The sequence below is a fragment of the Dermacentor andersoni genome, chromosome 2, assembly GCF_023375885.2.
Source record: "Dermacentor andersoni chromosome 2, qqDerAnde1_hic_scaffold, whole genome shotgun sequence".
NCBI lineage: Eukaryota > Metazoa > Arthropoda > Arachnida > Ixodida > Ixodidae > Dermacentor > Dermacentor andersoni.
The window spans coordinates 170,687,031-170,710,007 of record NC_092815.1 but is presented as its reverse complement, the minus strand read 5'-3'; the positions used below and the strand labels follow the sequence as shown (position 1 = coordinate 170,710,007).

At 45.6% G+C, this 22,977-nt stretch overlaps 1 protein-coding gene across 2 annotated transcripts in view; it reads right to left on the bottom strand.

Annotated features, from left to right (window-relative positions):
- LOC129387245 (uncharacterized) overlaps window positions 1–21,998 on the bottom strand; it is a 60,900-nt gene extending 38,902 nt beyond the window's left edge. Inside the window, exons 1-8 of one of the 2 annotated variants that reach the window (XM_055076045.2) lie at window positions 21,889–21,998; window positions 14,774–14,883; window positions 13,788–13,931; window positions 13,080–13,351; window positions 9,815–9,858; window positions 6,485–6,541; window positions 5,381–5,404; window positions 577–624 (exon numbers count right to left, since the gene is read on the bottom strand). In XM_055076045.2, the coding sequence (XP_054932020.2) occupies window positions 577–624; window positions 5,381–5,404; window positions 6,485–6,541; window positions 9,815–9,858; window positions 13,080–13,351; window positions 13,788–13,931; window positions 14,774–14,811 (627 nt within the window). In that variant the 5' untranslated portion in view covers window positions 14,812–14,883; window positions 21,889–21,998. The remainder of the gene's footprint in view (window positions 1–576; window positions 625–5,380; window positions 5,405–6,484; window positions 6,542–9,814; window positions 9,859–13,079; window positions 13,352–13,787; window positions 13,932–14,773; window positions 14,884–21,888) is intronic. The other variant, XM_055076044.2, reaches the window with a different exon arrangement.
- Window positions 21,999–22,977: the final 979 nt, after the last annotated feature.

The following is a 22,977-nucleotide window of genomic DNA, read 5'->3' as shown; positions in this document are numbered from 1 at the left end:
ATATGTCTGCGACAGCTTAGTGCCATCGAAGGAGATGTAACTCAGTAGTCTTTATAAACATTATTGTTGTAAAATAATCGAGTGCATTTCATGCGCTGTTCTTTTATACGACTGACGCAGTAGCAGCGCTTAACGTGCCAGATCACCGAATAATAGCGTCCCACTTTAAATCACGCTAGCGCAGCGCAAGCGCACTGCTCAACATAGTAAAGCAGAACCGCGTGCTAGCTCACTTTAAATGGTTCCTATTTAAAATGATGGCGATAACATATTACGGCAAGAACAAATTTATCTTCAAGGACGTTTCACGAGCTAATAAGGCTGGAAGCACGATGACATCTGCATTCGCAAACAGCCTTTGTTTGATTCTAGACGCGTTAAACCCAATCCAAATCTCGCTTTTCTACGGGGCTGTTTGAACTGTGTCAATAGAAAATATCACAAAATTCCCCGCTTTGCTTCGTATCTGGAACTTAGAATCACTGCCATGTGTAGTGCCCGAGCACCACTATAGCCAAATTTAACACGACGCTGTTCACAGAAACAAGAAAGAGAGTTGCATAGAAAGGTACGTACCATGAGACACAGCAGGGTCGTTTCGTCGGAGTAACGCATCAGGCAGGGCTGAAAAAGTAGGTCGTTCAATTGTTTTAAATTACACGTCCAACACAACTAGTTAACTATTTTTGCAAAATAGTTTATTCACTTTTTAAAACTGCATAGGGTGAGTGCTCATTTGTGGAACAATGATTTATATTCTGACACGCGACGCGCGCGTGTATAAAATTATGGCCGAGATGGTAATTGGCTAAGACAGCACAGCACCACAGACTACGCTGTCAACTAAAGCGTGAGATGATGCAAAGCGCTTGAAAGCGCTGGTATCATCACTCACTCGTGTCACAGTTTTGGCGACATATATATTCAGTCGGCTGAACGAAACAGTTCTGATCCTGCAGCTCCGCTTTGCGGGCAGAATCACATGACTTGCCAGTCCGTGATTACCAGTGTACCGCCACTGTAGCATGGTACATCATTCTTTTCGTGGGATCCATTTTCCTAATCATGTATATACGCTTACTGTCTCTCCTTCCTCAACTTCCACCACCGGGAATCGCTAAGCAACCGCATACCATACCTGGTTCGTCGCAGGCGCTTACTACGAGACTATTCTAAACTTTAGTTTGTTCGCTGCAGGCCTAAATCATGCTTGACAGAAGTATACACCGTCTTCACTACATGACAATGTCGTCTTAAGAGGACTTATCGGGCATGAAAATCTTCATTTCGTGACTTGTACACTGTGGCGGGAATCAAAAACCAGCTGCTTGAGCCTTGTGATTGTACAAAGAACGTACCTTGCTTTTAGCTGATGCGAAAGCATCAAAGGGCCCATTGAGCGAAAAAGCCGGCAGCGTCTGTAGCAGCTGAATGGCACCTAAATTCCCACAGGCTGCGACGCCACATCACGAGCAGGCGAATTAGAACATCAGCTGCCGCGCTGGCGCGCCAGGTGTTGCGTGAGGAGAGAGAGCATCGCCGCGACGTCCAGTCACCAACGCGCCTTGACGGAGCAGATAGACGGGTTGTTGTTGTCGGTGGGGCAGTCGCGTGAAGCACTTCATCGGTCTTTCGTCGCGCAGGACGTCGGTGGCATGAGGCGTCGGCACCGCAGGCTGCTGCTGCTTGCTGCCTCGGGCAGCACGTACCGCTGTGGTACATTACCCGCAGCGCAAAACTCGAAGGACCGCTCAGCGGCCTTCCATTGGACATTAATGCTTTCGGGTTCCCAACTCATAAGTGCTTTAATGGACGTCCTCGGATTTTTTCCACTGGATAAAAAAATTACGTTCGCTCTTCACACATGGGAGCCTTGTGACGGTGTGAACAACGGATATTGAATTTTTTTTCTTCCATAGACTTAAAGAATCACATTTGTTTTTAAACATGGTTGGTTTAGAGATAAAAAATATTTAATGAGAGGAAAAGAGAAGACGTTGGCCGGAGGAGCGTGTCTCTGGTGTGCCACTTCCTACCGGGCTGAAGGGGAATGAAAACAGGAACCTTGGAGAGGATGAGTGCGAAGTGGTGATGGAGTAATACAGTGAGATAATCACCTGCTAAGTGAACAGTCCGATTAGCGTAGGTTGGTTTATATGCGTAGGTGTTTTGCTAATATGATTATGGTCGGCGAAGTGTGGGAAGTTTTGCAACTGAAACATCGGATATCCCAGAACCTAGCCATAAAAGCCTATTTCATTTTGATTGCTTAATTTTATTGTTATTGATTGATAGATTGCTTAATTTTATTGTTATTGATTGATATTTCGCCTACTTGATGCCCTTATTGGTAGGGTATTTTTCAGGCTTGCAGTATCATTTTCAATAAAAAACGAAAAGTGAGAGCAGCTGCGCAAAAAGAAAGAAAGAAAGAAAGAACGAGAAAACGAAGTTGCCGCAACATGGCATAAAACCAGCAGAACAAGTGATCAGACGACGGACAAGGATTCTTGCTCCGTGGAAGAGATGTGGAAATCCGCAGACATCAGGCAGATCCGGCGGACTCAAGACAGTGAGAATTAGGACATCGCTGGGAAAGGCCTTCGTTTCGCGGAATCTATAAAATAGGCTTATGAGGAAGAGGACGAATACGACTTGAGATATGCGAACACTGCCACTAATGTTGACAGAATCGATCACTAGACTTCTTTTTTTTTTCACGATGTGGCAATCCACACTCCACAGAAGACATACTTCAGCGTTCGTTCTAATGCAAAGCGCCAGAACGTCGTAGAAGCGTAATGCGCAGTGTCTTCTGTTTTCTAACTGTTTCGTCCCTCGTTACAGGTCGTGATGACGTCTTGTCACTGTCGCAGCGTCGGAGCCCGCGGGACATTAGGCCGCGTTCACGTCTAATCGCCTCATCTTGAAAGCCGCACCGATTCGAGTCAGTGAACTAACGGGGCACCAGGTTCGAAACGCACGCACTTTCGACAGGGCTGCCTTATTTCGAAGGCACGCGCGTCATTCGTCGCAGCTGAACAAAGGTCGTTCTCGTTTTCTGGAGGTGACAAAGTGATTGTTACGGACAGCGACATAGTATTCTTTTTCGCAATTTCGGGTAAAAAAGAAAGAAAAAGATCGCACAAGTATACACGTATCATACGAAACGACTTAAAGACTCACGAGCCCGCACGCATGCGCGTTTATCTTTCTTTCCAAACAGAAAGTGACAGGGGGGGGGGCACCATTTGAGAGCCACTGTAAATGACACAGTGGCACTGAGCAAGAAAAAGAAAGGGGAAAACTCAACGGCGGGTCTCCACTCGAAATCGTTCAATTTCACGGTCGGCCAGCTGCGCGCGGGGCCGTTCTCGCCTAACCTGCTTTCACAGCGCCCGCATAGCCCGCGCTCTTTCGCACTTATACCGGCCTCTCAATGATTACGGCGTTCTGCCGTTGAACACGAGGTCGCGGGGTTCGATTCTCTACACCGGCAGCTGCATTCCGGTGGGACCGGAAACGAAAGCATTTGGATCGCATTTGCAGAACCTTACGCTGTCATAACCAAGATTATGGTTAAAACGTTCTGGTTATGGTTTTGGTTATGGTTTTGGTTATGGTTATGCTTGTGGTTTGGCTAAACGGAGCACTCCACCATACGGCCTATCATAACGCGCGCACCTTCGGAATGTCTTCGACGAAATCGCCATCTTCATTATTATCAAGCGATTTTGCGGACACTGCAAGACGAAGGCCTTTCTCTAACTCCGTCAGCCCTGGCTTCCATCAGCTACATACATCCTGTGCCTCCATGACCCAATTACTTCGCGCCACCCGATTATCTGTCGTCATCGAGTGCATTTTCCTTGCACTTGGAACCAATTCTGGGACTCCAATAGACCACGCTTGGCATTACAGGACTTGCCCAACACCTGACGCGGTAGCCCAGTGGCTGCGGCGCTGTGCTGTTGAGCACGTGGTCGCGAGTTCGATAGCGGCCACGATGGCCGCGTGTAGGTGAGGGCGAAAAGCAATAACAGTCGTGTGCTCAAGATTTGGGTGTATGTTAAAAAACAGCAGGTGCTCAAAATTAATCCCGAGTTCCCTACTACGGCTTGCCTTATTATCGCATCGTAATTTTGTCCCGTAAAACCACTAATATAATTATTTTTGGGTGTGTGACTTGCCCAAATCCACTTCCTCCTCTTAATCTCTAGTGTAATACCGGCTACGCCAATTTACTCTCTAATCCTTATGACTGTTTTCCTTTCCCTTAACGTTACGTCCACCAGTTTTGTTCCGTTGGCTGTTACGCGGTTCTTAGCTTCTCCTCAAGCTTCTTCGTTATACTCTGAATTTCAGTGTCATAAGTAACCACAGGGACAATGCACTGATTGAACTTTTTTTTCTGTGATATCGGGAAGCTAGCAGTCATGACTTGGGAGTGCTTGCTGCATGCGCTCAAACCCAATCATATTCGTCGGGCAGTTTCCTTCTCATGATAATGGTTCCCTGTAAATACTTGGCTCTGATAAATGAACTCTCGCACTGCTTCAAAAGGATCGCTACCAATCACGAACTCTTGGCTCCTTCTGGCGCGTTCCGGAGGTGGCAGAATGCAAAAACCGCTCCCGTAAGGTGCATTGGGTGCACAGTTGAGGAACACCGCGTGGCCGAAACTAATCTGGAGCCCACCATTCCCTTCAAAGCCACTTGCTTTACTTTTGAAATGTTAAACCCTAATCACCATGTTCATCATCCTACAGCTTACAGCGTGTCAAGCATTACGCGGGGACGTTGGTTTCCCATAAAGAATGTCACGTTTGTTTTTATAAAGAATATCCAGGATAGGAGTAACCTCGATGTTCAAGTTCAAGTTTATTCACATTTTCTTGCGTACATGATGAAAGCATCAGTGACATTATTACATTCGGTGGTCCCATAGGTATGAAACTGTTAGGGGCACCACCTAATACTGTACGTGTCAAGTATAGATTGCAGCATGCTATAAAAAAAAACACGTGAGCAATAAATATTGACAGAAAAGCTAGGGGAAACGCAGTAGTGCTTAAGTGTTCCAACGCGAAAACACCCTTGTACTTAGATTTAGGTGCGTGTTAAAGAACCCCAAGTGGTCGAAATTTCCGGAGTCGCCCACTACGGCGTGCCTCATAATCAGAACGTGGTTTTGGCATGTAAAACCCCATAATTTATATTTAAATTTTTTTAAGTGTTCCAACGTCAAAGCACCGTATATATGCATGCGCACAAAAGTTTGTATCGCGGAGGAGCCGAATCGCGAGATATGAAGCGTTTGCTGCTTTTTTTTTAATCTTTCTGGGCCCGCACGTAAAGGTAACAAATGCAGCAGTCTTACCAAAAATGAGTCCAACTGGTGTTCCTGTGAATGTGAACAAGTGAAGTAAGCTTAATTATCGAGCAAGCCTCGAGTCTTCTTTTCGGCTCCATGAGAATACACTACCATGACAGGGCGCACGCTGTTGACCATACCAGTACCGCGCGCGTCTTTGTTCTAATCAAAACTAATCAACTAATCACAACTCAGTTATGATTACGTTGTTCCATTACAACGATTACTTCTTTCAGAGTATGTGAAGTTAGCACATCGGATTTTGTAGCCTCTATTGATTTTCGGAGAGCAGCCCAATAAAACCAAGGTTTGGAATATCTCCTCACAGCCGAGTGAAAGCAATTTTGCTCTTCAGTTGCAGAGATAAAAGGCTGCACATTGCGTGCATGTACACCAACTTATGCAGCTATGGTGCAAAGAAAACATGGACTGCACATTTCAGGGTAACGACATGGTTCTAACACATGAGTTATATTGAAGTTTCTTTACAATTACTTTTTTTTTTGCGATTCCTGCACGTGTCTTCTCACGAAGCCAGTAGGTAGTGTGTCTATAGCTAAAAAGGAACAGTTTGTGCTCCTGTAAACAAGAAATTCAATGTATGTTCTAAAGCAGCACGAAAAAACATTAGAAATATGCTATGTGCATTTGACGCGATATATTGAGAAGAAAGAGTAAAGCGAACCAATGTGGTTAATAATTTTTCTGAGTTACAGCAACGTAATGCCAACAGAAAATGAAGCCAGAAAGGCATAAAGGAGTTGAAGTTACTTTTGCTTGAAATGTAGAAATAGCAAGGCAACTTAATACTCATTGCAGGTGGGAGCCAAACCCACATTTTCTTCACGCGTGCGATGTTCAGCCATTGTGATACCTCAACCGCCATCCTCCCGTTCACTTTCTTTTTGTATTTGTGCATGTGTACTAGATCTAGCTCTGGCAGTTATGTCAGCGCTACTTACGGCCAAGGCGGCAGATGACACCTTTTAATGCACAAGCGCTATGTATAGCACCTGCCCGTAAGGCAGGAAAGCGGCGACTAAACACTCGTAAGCACTTATGGATCTACTTCACCGAGCAAAGCAGACATTAGTCTAGGAGTGTACTCACTATATTGGTATCGTAGTAGGCATCTTCTCTGTCACAATTTTCTTTGCTCTTCGCCAACTGCGCAAACGTGGACATTGTTAAAAATACCACTACCAGCCGTTTTGACAGCAACACTGAAAAATGTAAAGTAACCAAGCTTTCCTTTTTTTTTTAGATAGAAAGAGAAGTGCTTCGTAAAGCTGTCATTCACAGTATGGTGAATAGTGCTCGGCCTGAAGTCGAACTCTGCAATTTTCACAACTCATATCAGCTGAGCCTTCTCACACATATTTAATACATTTAAATGACTATACTTATGAATGACAAAGAAGACGGAACAAAATCTGATTCATAATGTTTTTTTCAGCTGCTCCCTCATTTTCGTTCCTGCCAACCAAAGAATCCAAAACTTGTCTCTTCGCGGCAATAAAAAAAAATCGGCAGAACGCATCTCAGTATGAGTTTCGACGGTAATGCTTTTAGCATTGAATCAGTGTAGTGACAGAACATATTGCCACCGTCGAAACTAGTCATGTGTGAGGCATGTACTGCAGCAGGATACCTCTTTCGCGTTTCCTTAAGAACAGTCGGCACCATCTAGCGGCACCATCCCGAAGCCTGCGCATGGCCTCCGAAATGCATGGTGCGCCGGTGTATGCGAACGCTTGGAGACTCGTCATGCGGCGACCGGGCTTATCTCGCGCTTGTTTTCAAGCATGCAGCGCCAACTAGTGGCACTGCCGAGAAATCCGCGCGCTAATTGTTTCCTCGCTTGCTGCAGACTCAGTGGCACATGCTCATCTTCCCAAGTTGTCCCGAGCTTCTTTGAAGAGCGGCACATATCTAGTGGATTTGGGGCGCAGTCTGCTAATGCGTCGGGTTGCTGTCGTTGAGGAAACCTTGTGACATAGGTTCCATTCCGCTGAGCATCGAACATCAAAGAAATTTAAAGGATATATTTTTTGTCAGTGTAAAGCAGTACTTTCCCAGTAGCACATGCCTAGTTATCCAAGTTGGAATCAAAGGTTTGTTTAGGAGCGCGACACAGCTACTAGCACATATCCAGTGACCCAAATTTGCCATCAAAGATGTTCACAGCAGACCAGCACAGACCGAGTGGCGCATACCCAGTGCTCCAACTCGGCATCAAGGGGTTTCTTCGAACAGCGGCGCCCACCCATTCCCGCGCCTACAGGGACCCTTGTCAACGCGGAAGAGGTTCGTGGAAGACATCGCCACGCACTCAGTCTCTCAAATTGGACCGAAGGTTGGCTTCGAATCCTGTTCCCTCAGAACAGCAGCCCTATGCTCTAACCATTCGACTATAAGCTACGCAGTGATCTAGGTAGGCAAGAAAATGGTAAGATACATAGATAGCCTCCGGGATGTTCGCGAAGTACCCTACTAATGCGAACGCATTAACAAGCCCGTATTCCGACTCTAAATTTAACCTAGTTATCAACAAGTCACGGAGAATGACCCGAGAGCGACAGAAAGATTCTATCAGCGCCATTGACGAAATTGGCGGCGAGGAGTTACGGAGTCTCCATCTGTCGGAAGCGCTTCCGTTGCGTAGTATGAGGGATCACGCGGCGCGCTCCTCACAGGTTTCGCTTACGGTGCTCAATAAAAACACCATGCCGCAGCCTTCCTGGACATTTATGTACGTACTCTCAAAACGAGGGAAAGTTTTGACTGTCGATATAACAATCCTGGGCAAACTGAAAGCACATAATCGTTTACAGACGCTATCTCTTTACCGAATACGTACAGTGAACGCCACTGCGCGTGGTCGCCGCGATGGAGTCTCCCGAACCGGCTTCTTGCGTGAAAGGTAGGCAAACGCTGAGAGTAAACTATGTGAAATATGTTCTTACAGTGGGCTGTCTGTATAACCAAATGGAGCATAACAGAATAAAGCCTCAATGCAGCGATCGCACGGGTTCGCATCGACCGACTGCGCGTCTGCATGCATGTCCGCGCACAATGTTTTGCTTTCGCTGTGAGCACGTTTTCGCCCCGTGCCGTGAGCCTCAGGCCGCAGCAAGTGAGCATTTCACAGCACACTAGCAACCACTGTTGAGTGGACGCTATCAGAACTGTTAAAAATTAATTTCGTTGTAGAGACTTCGACGCCTACGGCGACTGTGATGTGCCGTCGCGACGATTCAATCTTTTCTTGTCTTCGAAATTCCTGAACGTTTCAATATTATTTCTCAAGTTGCGTCGCACTGTATGTTTATCGGTCTTCTCAGCGAGCGATTTCCCTCTGCTTCTTTTTCGTAATCCAGTGCATTAATTCATAACACAAACATGACCATATGCTATCACTTTTTTTAATGCGCTTCTTACCGCTCCCCTTCCATTCTAGTGAACTTGCCAGAATCTAGCATCAACAAGTTCATAGATCTAATAAAGCGTCATGACATTAGCCGTGCAGCGGGCGCAGGCGAGTGTCTCAGTGCGCGTTTTCTGCTACTCACCGAACATCTCGCAGTCCCGGCGCCGTAGCAGAAATATTCCTCGCGTCTGTGCTTGCTGCATACCCGAGTTGTAGCCGATGGCTGTCTGCCGGTTCTAAGTTTCACCAGCTAATCTTCACGCAGCTCCTTGCCCCGTGGCTACGTGTGAATAAGGCTGACACCGGGCTCCATTGCGTACGTGCGGCATTGTGGCACCGAGCAGTAGCCTACCATGCTGCACGCCTCCAAAGGCAGCCACTACCTATTATAGTATTTTGAAATGTTGTCAAGCAGACACCCAAGGCGGTAAAGCCTCACCACTTAATCAGAACCGCCCCGCAGGTGGGACTTTAAACTTTCGTTTTCAGCTCGCTTCGCCCTTCCGAAGCAGCCGACGCGGCCGCTGTGTCCACGTGATCCCTCATGTCACGTCACGCCGATGGTGGCGCCAGCTTTTCCAGTGGTGGAGCTCGCCTCCAATAGCAATGAGTCAGTATGGGCACCAGGGTCAGCATCATCAACATCAGAGTCATTAGGGTAGCATCAGGGACAGTATTGGTGCTGCAACTATGCATTAGTGCGCTAGCGACATGGCAAATCTAGATAAAATTCCTGAAACTTCTTTGTAACCTTTCTTTTTATGTATCCTGAAGGTACGCTAACATATGAGAATGGTCCTTTCCTGAGCTCCTGGAACGCACATTGTAAAGAGTGCTTTGAAAATACTGACATGAATAGCAAAGACACACTTATACGCACTTACAGACATGCTACATACTCCGACCGTGTGTATATAGTGCAAGAGTGCTCAAAACAGGCACGAGGCAAGCAACTCGATAACAAATTATTTACGCACATAAGTTGACTACAGTGGAACCGTCAGACTCACCTTGGGAAAACAGTACTCATCTTTACCCGTTGAGTTGCACCGGCCTGTGAAACATGGATGTGGCGTTATTGTGGAAATATTGTGAATATAACTTCCTGTCATATGAAACTGAGGAAACTACTTTACACCCTACGCAAGAACGGTGGCGCAGCCACTGACAACGATAGCGTTAAGAGTGTATTGAAAGGGATCCTGGAATCAGCTCATGTTATTCTTAGTGGTCTACAGGCGCCGGACCCCGATTCCGCCGTGCATACACTCAGCCTATACTGGAGATGCTTATCGAAGCTCTCCATTAATTAGCTGAGAAGGAATGTTACAAAGCTAGGTTTGGTTTGTGCACTTGAGATAACAACAAAAAAACTGGCTGATTAGCATGCATTAACGTGGCATAAATTTTTGAGGACTTCTTCGCTGACGCAATAGCAGCCGATTTGCGTGCCTTGCGTGACATCTAACCACGCTGGTGGCTCTAACCATTCCCTAGGGTTGAGGATTGGGCGAGTTGGTAAAACATTCTAAAACTGGTACAGTGAAAATTAGGAAGATATAAGCCGAGCCGGCCACATGAAAGAACAGAGCGCCGACTTGCAGTTCAAGTTGGAAGTCAGAGCTATGTTCTTTCATCTGGCCGGCTCGGCTTGTTTCATCCTCTCTATGTTACACTGTGCTAGTTTTAGAAGGCTTTAGCCCTGCCACAAGCTTGCAGGCCCGTGCCGCCTTTTTCCCGCATTCCCTTTCTCTCTCGCCATCACCGCTCATTTCTTCTGTTATCGCCATTTTCCGCCAGTGCTTAGCAGCAAGCAAGAGCATGCCCACGTAGACTGGCCTCTCTGCCTACACTGCGAATAAGTTCTCTCTCTGAGGCAATAACGACAAAAATCATGAGGCATTCCATTATGTGAAGGTGGATTACCAACGAAGTTGTTTAGCACACGACGCAGAGATGGCAGGAAATTTTGAACAAAGGTACGAACATATTTGTTGTCCTGATCGGTGGTCATCGTGGCGATAGGTGCGCACACACATTCTTCTATCGCCTCTGCTATTAAATGCGCAAGCATCTATATGCATATGGTATGGTATGAAAAACGTTATTCAGCTCCTTCAAGTCGCGCTAGATTCCTATTCCGAAGCGGGCCGCTCCCACGTCAGGACCGAAAGGCCTAGCTTCTCAACCGCATCGTGGGCCCGATGGACTGCCCATGCCTGTTATTCTAGTTACCCAACGAGAAATGTGTCCGTCACGTAAGACAATGAATGACTCACCCTCGTGAGCAAGCAAAAGAATTATCTACCTGTGAGTCTACTGATATTGAAAATGGTGCCTATCGATAACTAATCTACTGAATATGCATAACCCAGTAATGAAACATATAAGCATTTGTACAGAATGAAGCGATCTTGCTTGAAATTGGGAAGATGAGCTTTTGCACACGCAGATTTGTTGACGGACACGAAAGATCCACGGAGACATAGCCATAAACAGCTTCGCTGTGAAAAAAAGAAAAGAAGGTCTCGTACGAGGGACCCAACTTCTGTATCGAGCGCTCTTATAGTCCGATCGCCAGAAATGCCAGTAATGTGGATGTTTCTTCCATTCAAATTTTCTTACTTCGTCGTCGCAGGCGATCATCATCATCATAATCATCAGCCTGGTTACGCCCACTGCAGGGCAAAGGCCTCTCCCATACTTCTCCAACTACCCCGGTCATGTACTAATTGTGGTCATGTTGTCCCCGCAAACTTCTTAATGTCATCCGCCCACCTAACTTTCTGCCACCCCCTGCTACGCTTCCCTTCCCTTGGAATCCAGTCAGTAACCCTTAATGACCATCGGTTATCTTCCCTCCTCAGTACATGTCCTGCCCATGCCCATTTCTTTTTCTTGATTTCAACTAAGATGTCATTAACCTGCGTTTGTTCTCTCACCCAATCTGCTCTTTTCTTATCCCTTAACGTTACACCCGTCATTCTTCTTTCCATAGCTCGTTGCGTCGTCCTCAATTTAAGCAGAACCCTTTTCGTAAGCCTCCAGGTTTCTGCCCCATACGTGGATACTGGTAAGCCACAGCTGTTATACACTTTTCTCTTGAGGGATAGTGGCAACATGCTGTTCATGATTTGAGAATGCCTGCCAAACGCCCCCGGCCCATTCTTATTCTTCTGGTTATTTCAGTCTCATGATCCGGATCCGGGGTCACTACCTGTCCTATGTAGATGTATTCCCTTACCACTTCCAGTGCCTCGCTACCTATCGTAAATTGCTGTTCTCTTCCGAGAGTGTTAAACATTACTTTAATTTTCTGCAGAATAATTTTCAGACCCACCTTTCTGCTTTGCCTCTCCAGGTTACTAAGCAAGGCAATGCCATCAGCGAATCGCAAGTTGCTAAGGTATTCTCCATCAACTTTTATCCCCAATACTTCCCACTCCAGGTCTCTGAATACCTCCTGTAAACACGCTGTGAATAGCATTGGAGAGATCGTATTTCCCTTTCTTTATCGGGATTGTGTTGCTTTCTTTATGGAGGACTACGGTGGCTGTGGAGCCGCTATAGATATATTTCAGTATTTTTACATATGGCTCCTCTACACCCTGATTCCGTAATGCCTCCATGACTGCTGAGGTTTCGACTGAATCAAACGCTTTTTCGCAATCAATGAAAGCTATATATAAGGGTTGGTTATATTCCGCACATTTCTCTATCACCTGATTGATAGTGTGAATATGGTCTATTGTTGAGTAACCTTTACGGAATCCTGCCTGGTCCTTTGGTCGATAGGTGGACGATAGGTGGTCGCAAATGCATTGCTTGGTGAAGTATAGACTTTACGACAACGTCATGACTTTAGAGCTTATGAGTTACCTTACCAACCTTACCGACGCGACCTGCCGCATTTCATGCTTCAAAAGTAGTATAGTGCTACAGAGGAAAAAAAGAACAAAAGCTGCGCCTTCGTGTAGCTTCTGCACCACTCCAGGAAGCTCGAACTTCAGCGTCACTACAGCTGGGACGTGTTCCAGTTGTTAACAATCTGACTTTGATAGTTCCCGGCCGCGGAAGTTGCATTTCATCGGAGACGAAACGCAAGAACATTCGTGTACCCCGCATTGGGGACACATTAAAGAGCCAAAGGTGGTTGAAATTAATCCGGAGTCTCCCACTACGGCGTGCCTCTTAATCGGGTCTTTGACCCGGCACGTACAACCCCATAATTTTCAATTTAAGCGGAATATTTTAGAAGCATGCTCTTATACTAACCGCACACAATATTGTTGGCGATCCTGAAGGCGAGCGCGAACTTGTTCATGCGAGCTGCGCCGGCAAAGTCCTCGCGGTACCCGCCTTCGCGAAGGATGTCGCCGATGCTCTTCTCAGCAGCTGCCGCGTGACCGCGGAGGTCGAAGGTCGACAGTGCTAATCCAACGACGATGACGCAGACAATGTGAGGACAAAGCCCTCTGAATCCCTGCTTGCGGTTGCTATAGAACTGCAGCAGCGATCTCCGTCCGGTGCAGAAGAGGTATTGTGAACTGAAATGAAGGAAAACTAAGTGCAATAATGGATGACCTTTGGGCAAACGATAGTGCAATTCGAGTGATGGTGAAGTATGCGTCTTAGCTTGGATCACTTTTACTGATTTGAATAATATACATTCGCACTCTCCTTTGTTCGCCTTTGAGTGGGTAACGTAGACTAGTCAGCATAGATTATTAAGAGTTGTGCAAACAATACGAAACTATTTATATATCTAAAAAATTCAATTAGCCCATTGCCTATTTGGGTGGATCGGTCGCATTATGTTTTTGTTTTTATGTGGCCTTGCATATACCAAGGGTGAAATTAACAAATTTTTCAATCGTAAGAGGTCTTTCTTTTTCATTGTCCGGCTTCCTTTGCCAATGTACGCTCAGCGTCAGGATTGCCTGTCTTCTGCTCTTACGAACAATAATACTATGTGAGTCTTACCGGGAATACGGGCCCCGTTCATGGGTAAAAAGAGCCACCAATGCCATCCTTATTTCGCGAGCCACGGTCCTTGCGCACACACGCAGGCAGCATCTCATATTGCAAGTGTGCTGACCACAAGAGGTTATCACACATTCAACATACCTAGAAAGATATAAACGAGTTGCATGCGTACCTGAAAAGCGCAGCAGGTTTCGAGTGCATTATTGTCAGTTACTTGTCGTTACTTGTAATTATTGGAACCTTCAGAGAACGGAACAGAAGCCTTAGTACTGGTAGGCGTCCTGCGTTTGTGGTTTTAGAAGAGCCGGTCACTCGGTTAGTGCTTGAGTAACAACTCCTGAGACGTCAAGTAACAGCGCACCCTTTCTTTTCTATCTCTCCCTATATAGCCAGCCACCTCCGACAACGACAGTACGTGACGTCACTTCACCAACCTGTTAAAGCTAACCTGTCGAGAATGACAAGGCCGCCTTTGGCGAATACACGTACCGTCGAAACGTTGACCAGCCTTTCTTAGGCACTTTATCCCTGTTTATAACCTTTATACTCGCACGTGTCATATAATAAGCAGCTGTATGTTCACAAAATTTGTTGCTGGGCTAGTTGGTTCATGCTAATAAATGAATACTGATAAGGGCAGTTTCAAGACGGGACAAGAAAAAGACACCAACGCACGGCACAAGCGAATTACCAGTAGCGTTTGTACTATGCGTCGGTGTCTTTCTCTTGTCCCGTCTTGAAACTGCGCTTACCAGTATTCATTAGCAGCTGTATGTTTAGCGCCCTCTCGTCATCTGTTCTCGATTGTTTTACCTTCGCTCATTCTGAGTTGCACTAATGTCAAGAAAATGTCATGGAAATCGCCCAAACCGCCAGCTTTGTGAAGAATTGACAGCACATGACTTCGGAGTGGGAGCTGTCTTCCCAATTTATTTCAGCCAGAAGCGTAGTCAAAAGACATCTGCTTTCACACGTTCTCTTACCAGGTACGTTTACACGCAGGTCCACCTGGGGCTGACATTCGGTGTTCAGGTTCGTGTAAACGTCAGTCGGCCAGATTGAAAGAGCATTGGTGCGAATAGGGTGTACCCGCCTGCAAGGAGTGGGTTGACTTACTGGACCGACTTTTTTGAAAAACACATAAAAAGCACTAAACGAGGTGGCATCGGTCTTGGTCATCCCGACTTCTGAAGTGGGCTCCTTGGTACATGGGAGACAGCAGCCATGTTCTTAAATTATTATCAATGAACTTACGTTATACCCACACAGCCGGCATACACCTAAAGGCGGCCATCTTAAGCAGAAACGTCGCAAAGGGCGTGCGGCACGCGGTGCAGCGCCTCGACGCGTTCATGCCAGTGTTGCCTTTTTCCCACGTTCATATTTATTGGAATCTATACTGAGTCCGGGCAGAACAGTACAAACTTATAGCACTGTCCGAATCGCGAAATTTCCGAATCGAATCGAATAAGAATTTTCGAGAGAACCTACCTTTAAATATCGAATCGAATATCGAATAATCCCAATTTAGAAATAAATGAAATGAAAAGTTTAGTGGAGTGTGTCCGGCAACAAAAGGCTTGTTTACATCATTTTATACATGTAATGCCGTTACGAACTGATTGTCAGGTCAACTGAGAAGTTTGTAAATGAGAGAAAAGCAAAGTACGGTCACTTCTTGTGCACGATGACAAATAAAAGTAACCAAAAAAATAACAAAGGACCACCACGTCCCAACCACATGTGTAGCAGAGTGCAGTGCTCGTTGAAAGAGCTAAAGACAATACTACAGCTCCTCGCACCGTTTTGAAAGAATCCAAACATGGTGCGATTGGTGAAATAATAAATTAATTTGTCTTCATCGAGGCAGCGAATTCATACGATGCCTAATCAACGGCAAATAACTATTGTGCATAAAGTGACCTCCTCCGTGTGTTTGTTCAGGACGTCTGCACAACGACGGCGGTCCTACTACGCCAGAATCCTTGAGATGAGCCTGCATTTGCATCAGTTTTTCTTCCTGTCTTTTTCCCTCTGCGCCCTAGGGCTGGCAGAATCCAATCTAAATCTGGGAAGGTTATGGCGAATAACAAGAATACAACTTGACCCACGCTGTTAAAGCCATAGGCAAAGCCGAAGCCACAGCCAATGCCACAGCCGGAGCCATTTCAAGCGATACTGCGCACCACTGCAGAGTCCACGGCGCCGGCTCTTTACATACTGCCCGAAGAAGACTGGTAGGCGATTGTGATACTCTGGCCTCTCGTGAGTACTGTTTCAGTACTCTTAAATAATCAGCATACTCCGCCCGCGCGATATGCAGTGCAAGTGCTGGATGTTCTCAATTCAGTCCATGCAAGTATTGAGTAAGCACCATGGTTCACCCGCGACCTATTCGCACAGCAGTCAAAAAGGTCGCGATTTACTCTCGCGATATATTGCGACGTACTGCGACCTACTGTGATGTACTGCTCACGACCACTGGTCCCAGAGTCATCCCAGGTGGCTTCAACGCGCATCACTAGCTTTGGGGAAGCACCCACATTGGTTTCAAACGGCAGAATGACGGGAGCCCAATAGATCTGCGGGACGCTTGCTTGGACTGGCCTTTCCTTTCACGGCACTTTGCTGCACGCAGTGCAGCATGTACAAGCAGTGTTCACTCTCTCCCTCTTTCTATTAACACTTTCCTTTCCCCCAATGTAGGGTAGCAAGCCGGACGCTCGTCTGGTTGACCTGCCTGCTTTTGTTTCCCTTGCTTTCTCACTCTCTCTCTCAATTTCTTTCTCCCTGTATAGGCTGCAAGTACTATTGTTGTCCTTTAAAGTATTCAAACGAAATGAATATTTGACTACATCGAGTAGCGAACTCTCGAATTGTGTGCAATTCAAATAGCAAGGAGTATTCCATGACTATTCAAAATTTCGAATAATCGCACACCCCTAATAGAATACAGTTCGAAAAATTTTTATAACAGAGGGGATACGAGAATGTATGTGCATACCTATCGTCACTGTTGTTTTATCAAAGCTGCCCCCCCCCCCCCGAAATTATATGACAATTGGCCGCTAAGACGACTCTATCATTACGCAGAGTTTCATTTACTTTTCGTAATTAGGTAGTTCACAGTGAAGCTGTAAAAGCTGTGGAATTCCCGTCTGCTATCAATACGTGGGCTTCTACATGAGGGAAACAGACCACCCCATGCTTGTCTGCTAGGATACAACTCTAGTCCTTCCAAGTTTCATTAAGCTAATTAACTAAATATGCTCAATCGTATATTACAAACAAACGTGTTTTGTTTCGGCCACTCCTTTGGACTGAGCCTAGCTCAATCGTGTTTTCTTTCGTGCACTCGTTTGGCTTTCAATTCAATTCAATTCAATTTATTTCCCAGAAGCATCTCGACGGCTTCCTGGCTAAAAGCTGCTAGAGCAGCTTGACAAAAGGCGCAGGAAGCCGTTACAAGGCATAGCGGACAAGTCCAACCACGTTCACACCATGAATTGGGGGCGAATTTGGGAGCACAACGACAGCTTCGCTGGCATTCCACCTTCACAGAGTGAATTGGCCCCCAATTTTTCTCTTCGTAAATGGCACATTGCAATTTAGCGAAATAAACGTTGTAGACATAAAAAACAAGCTCCTTCGGGAATACATCGAAAAATAAAAGACATTGTTAAGTCTAATATAGTATGGTGCATACACAGGAGTGACAAGGGAAACTCTTAAAAGTAATATGACTAGAGGTAACAGAGTATCAGCTTTTTCAAATAACGAATCGAATACGGAATAAGCAAACGCAGACGTGCATTTTTACCGCAGGAACATTTATTTTGGTATGGCTAGGTTGTCGCAGAAGGAGACGAGACAGCTGCATTCGATAGCAACGAAATCAATATTCTTTTTAGTGCTTTTACTGCGCGCGCCTTTGGCACCCGCAGTCTTGTTTCTCGTCTTGCCCGCTACCATGAGTTTCAATAGCTTCCGACCCGCGAAAAGCTTTTTTTTTTTCTAATTGGTAGAGGCAACCTTCAAGTGTGTAACGATGTTGTACCGGTCTCCGAACGAGTTTTCCTTTGCTACTTTTTTAAGAAACGTGAGCCCGGCTACCTGCCTGCTCTAGAATAAACTTCCATGACCTCAGCCAGATTCCAGAAGGATCTAGGAGTGTGTGCACCGAGCAAAACGATACATCATCGGTTCGCTATTGTTTCTTGCTTTCTTGCGTTAGATTGCTCTCTGAGTTCCTTCAGATATCCCCGGCTCATCTTTTACACCAGTAGTTCTTACCATTCTTACAATTCCACTCCGGATATATATTCAGAGAGCCATGCAGATAGCGTTGCAACTATTAGCTCGAGTCATCGCAACGACGGTTCTTTCATTGGAGCTTTTTGAGTGTTTGCGATGAGTAGCTCAGCCTGCTTTTGGTTTTCGTGTTATTTATCAAGTAGGTTGCTGTACCATAAGCGCACGGGCTTGTATCCGAAAGCACATGAAGGCCCGTGCGATGAAGCGATTAAATTATGGGGTTTTACGTGCCAAAACCACTTTCTGATTATGAGGCACGCCGTAGTGGAGGACTCCGGAAATTTGGGCCACCTGGGATTCTTTAACGTGCACCTAAATCTAAGTGCACGGGTGTTTTCGCATTAAGCCCCCATCGAAATGCGGCCGCCGTGGCCGGGATTCGATCCCGCGACCTCATGCTCAGCAGCCCAGCACCATAGCCACTGAGCAACCACGGCGGGTCCTGTTTAATATCAAACCATGCAGGTATGCTGAAGTCTTGAGTCAATCGTAGCTCTTGAATCGAGTTCCTCCATGATTCCGTTTTATGTTCAGGCAGTGAGTCGTCCCAAGATGTTCCCTTCCTGTACATGCTTTCTTTTTATATTTAGCTTAGCTGTCACTGGGGGGGGGGGGGGGGGGGGGGTGAATAGAGTGAAGACGCCCAGCGGATCATATATTCTTGCTGTGAGCTGTAACATTTGTCTCTTCGTAATTGGACCGTTCGTATCGATGCCTTTTATGTCAAAAGATGGGAGGTACAGTCCATCTTCCTTGAAATTCCATCTGATGCCAAGCACCATTGGGTGGATATTTCCATGGCTGTGTTCTTCTTTTGTATGCCTATAATTCGCTGCAGTCGAGACTCATTCGTATTGCACTTTATCAGTGTCATTGATGCCTATTTGACAATGTCTTTTGACTCTTTATAAAGTTTTACGGCTTCTTCTGGTGAGTCGCCTACCAGTATTACGTCATCGACATAAATTTGGTTCTTCAGCTGCTTAATCATTTCCGGATAATTTGGGAAAGTTAATTTGCAAAGTCAATGGTGGTGCGCGTGTGTAAATCGGAGCCTTGAGCAGTCTTTTTCGTTGTAGCGAGAGTCGACGACAGAAGAGGAAGAAACGATCAAGTCTCTCCGCTTCATTACAAAAGTAGCAGAAAATGGGTTGCCTCCGATAAGCCCTGTGCAAAAACAAAATTCTTCCTTTTGTTTTTGTTGCTTTTACTGCACGCGCCTTTAGTACCCGCAGTTTTTCAAATGCGAAGCATTCCTTGGAGAACATTTGCCGCTTTAACAGTATCTACCTAGCCGCCTACGTCTTGATGCTCATGGTCATTTCATTAACATGGCATGTACCAAAGTTGGCATAGTATAACAACAGTGTATGAAGAACATAAATGATAGGTCATGACACGAATATGATAACACGTGTCTCATGTAGGTCATGAAACAGTCGCCTACGTCTGCTCTCATGGTCGTTTCATTGACTTGGTATGTACAACTGGCATGCTGTAACAATAGTGTATGACTAACGTAATTGATAGGTCATGACATGCGTGTCATGTAGGGCATGAAACAGCCGTCTACGTCTTGGTATGTACCAAAAGTGGCATAGTATGAAAACAGCGTACGACGAACGTAACTGACACATGCCATACATGTCGTGTAGGTCATGAAACAGCCGCCTACGTCTTGGTATGTAACAAAATTGGCATTGTATGACAAGAGTGTATGACGAACTTAAATGATAGGTCATGACATTAATATCATTATATGTGTGTCATCTAGGTCATGAAACAGCCGCCTACATCTTAGTGCTCTCATGGTCGTTTTGCTAATTTGGTATCTACCAAAATTGGCATAGTATGACAAGAGTGCATGACGGACATAAATAATAGGTCGTGGCATGAATGCCAGTACATGGGTGTTATGTAGGTCACGAAACAGCCGCCTACGTTTTGTTGCTCTCATGGTCGTTTCGTTAACTTGGTATGTACCAAAATTGGCATAATATGACAAGAGTGTACCACGGACATAAATAATAGGCCATGACATGAATATCATGACATAGGTGTTATGTAGGCCATGAAACAGCCGCCTACGTCTTGATGTTCTCCTTGTCGTTTCGCTAACTTGGTATGTACCAAAATTGGCACAGTATGACAAGAGTGTATGACGGACATAAACAATAGGTCATGACATGGGTGTTATGTAGGTTATGAAACAGCCGCCTACGCATTGGTGCTCTCATGGTCGTTTCATAAACTTGGTAGACTCCACGCACACTGCTTCGCATAACATCGATTCCGAGAGGGCTTGGGATCTGCCGGCGTTCTTTTCTTTTTTCTCGCCTTGTCCACTCCCATGAATTTCAATATAGGTACCGCGCTTGCACTAACTAGTGCGAAATATACATAATTATTAGGCACATATGATCAGATTTGAACACAAGATTACTAATTATCATTACTAAACTACGTGGATAACCTCTCAACAGCTTTTTACCTTGCTGTTTTCCTAGAGGGAATGGCTACTGCATGACTAGCTTACCAAAAATGTCGAGTAAATGGTAGCCGAAGTATGGTTAGAAGTTACGGGGAAAAAAAGAAAAACGTGCTGAAAGACTTGTGTGCCATGTACGCATGTAAAAGCACCCGTTGCAAGGAAAAAATCTCATATTGTAGAGTCAAAGATAAAACTTATACAGGATTACGCTGTCAGAATACTAAATGGCAGAACAAAAGAAAAAATCACGGGTTGTCATATAGGCTTCTGCCACGAAACCAAAAACACAGCTATATTAACCATTTTCTTTCTACATTCCTCCGAAAACGTTTATACTTGTCTGACTTCTGATAGTTTGTGATGCTTTATTTGTAAACGAAGAACAGCAACCAAATATTAACGTTCGGTTGCTGTGAAATTTGGTTAACTTTGAACATTCGAAGATACTGAACAGTTTCTTTTCGAGTACGAAAATGAATAATTAGTGCGTAGCATAAACCTCGGAAAATTCTCCCACCCCTACACACGCAAACACACACATACATAGACATACACACGCACGCACGCAAACGCCCACACACACGCACGCACACCAGCCGTCTGCAAAATGCTGCGCTCACGGTCAACGCTCCAGCAGAACCAGGGTTGTGAAGAATTGGAGCAGCGACATAAGCGCTAGACAAAATAAACCACAATTTAAAGTAACTCCGATTGTCACCGGCCATTCAGCAGTATACGATGGGGGGGGGGGGGGGGGGGGCATTAATTATTAATGTTCCTTTTTTTTTATTGCGAGACAGGGCATATGTTTGCGAATGTGTTCTTACGAATGAGCAGTTCGAAAGAAAGAGTGACCGTGAACGTATTACTAGTGAGGAGAGCAATCCAGTAACCAATGGCTCTTAGGAAACAAAAAGCTAAGTTGAGCCTCATGTTCACTGAACATCGAATGAAGGTCACGGTTCGCTTAGAAACTCCCCTGATTACATGCAGTAAGTGCCTTCGGGATCCACCTTATAAATATGCCTGTTGCTGGCGGCAAAACTCACCTTACACATAAGGACATCTCTTTGTTGCCTAAAATTGCAATATTAAACAGAACGCTTTCATGTAAGCCGTGATGGCTGTTGTTAAGACGCACGTCCCCGCCTACTGAACAATTTCTAATATATTAGGCCGGATACATACGGCTTGGGCAGCGTGATACGAAGTAAGTTGACCGAATTCACGCGGGAGTTACCTTGAGAAGGAAACGTTGACAAGCATCCGCACTAATGAGTACCCACTACTTACCGGTGGAGGTCAGTTGGTGCTCAGTTGCGTACAGTGGTGTTGTAAGAAAGCATCGCAGTACATCTGGCCTAACTGTGGATAAACAGGAAGCGCAGGTGCTAGTGACAAGAGCGTAGTTTCGTTCTCCACTTCGCAATAGTAGTTTCTAAGAATACGTTTGTTTCATGTAATGGCTCGAAAGCTGCAGTTCCAGGTAAAGCAGGAGCGTCTGATTCTGAAATAAAGCCAATCTGCGTATAAAAGCGCAGGTCGTTGAAAACTACTATCCGGCAAGCGGCGAATCGTAGGATTTCAGCCGGTCCCTAACAAAAAGCTCTTCAATATTCATCCCGAGAAGCGTACGCTCATCAAACGAACCTAGGCAGATTTTGATGGCGGTGACGCATGACGTAGGCCATTGTTGGCTGCAATGGTGTAGAAACAATGACATACACAGTTATCATTTCCTCTCTTTCCCTGTCATTTATCGCACCTCAACGCTGCGCAGCTGGCCAAGACACAATCGTCCAGGACGACGTCCCAAATTTTTCTTACCAATGAGTCTATTTCGCTCTTTCGCTGGATACCATTGACGACATTCTTCTACCTTACATTCTTAGCCTAGCGTGTTGATAAAAAAAGACACAAAGGTCGCACAGGAAAGTACGCCTTCGCACTGGTGACTAAGTAAATCAAGACTACTGAATTCTTCGTTTAGAAATTAAACGCCGCGGGCGTTCGTTCCCTTAATAAAATCGACTGCCCTCAGTGACTGATCTAGGCGTGATGGGCAGCCTCACGTGTTCACCCTGATAATTATCCCCATTTCTTTCTTTTTATTTTGTTAATTCCTTCCACCTGCGTAGGGTAGCAATCCGGACGTGCATATGGTTGACGTCCGTGCCTCACCTCTGTCACTGTTCCTCCTCCTTCTGCATAGACTTAGCACCCAGATGGTAATTTCGCCGTCGGAACATTATTCTCCCGTTCTCCTAGAAAGCTGCATTTGTTGCTCTGACCGCAAGTGCAGTCAGAAATGCGTCAGCATAGCATCCACTCATGAAGCTTTGCGCAATGCATGGCTTTAAATGACTGCCTTCTTGAAATGGC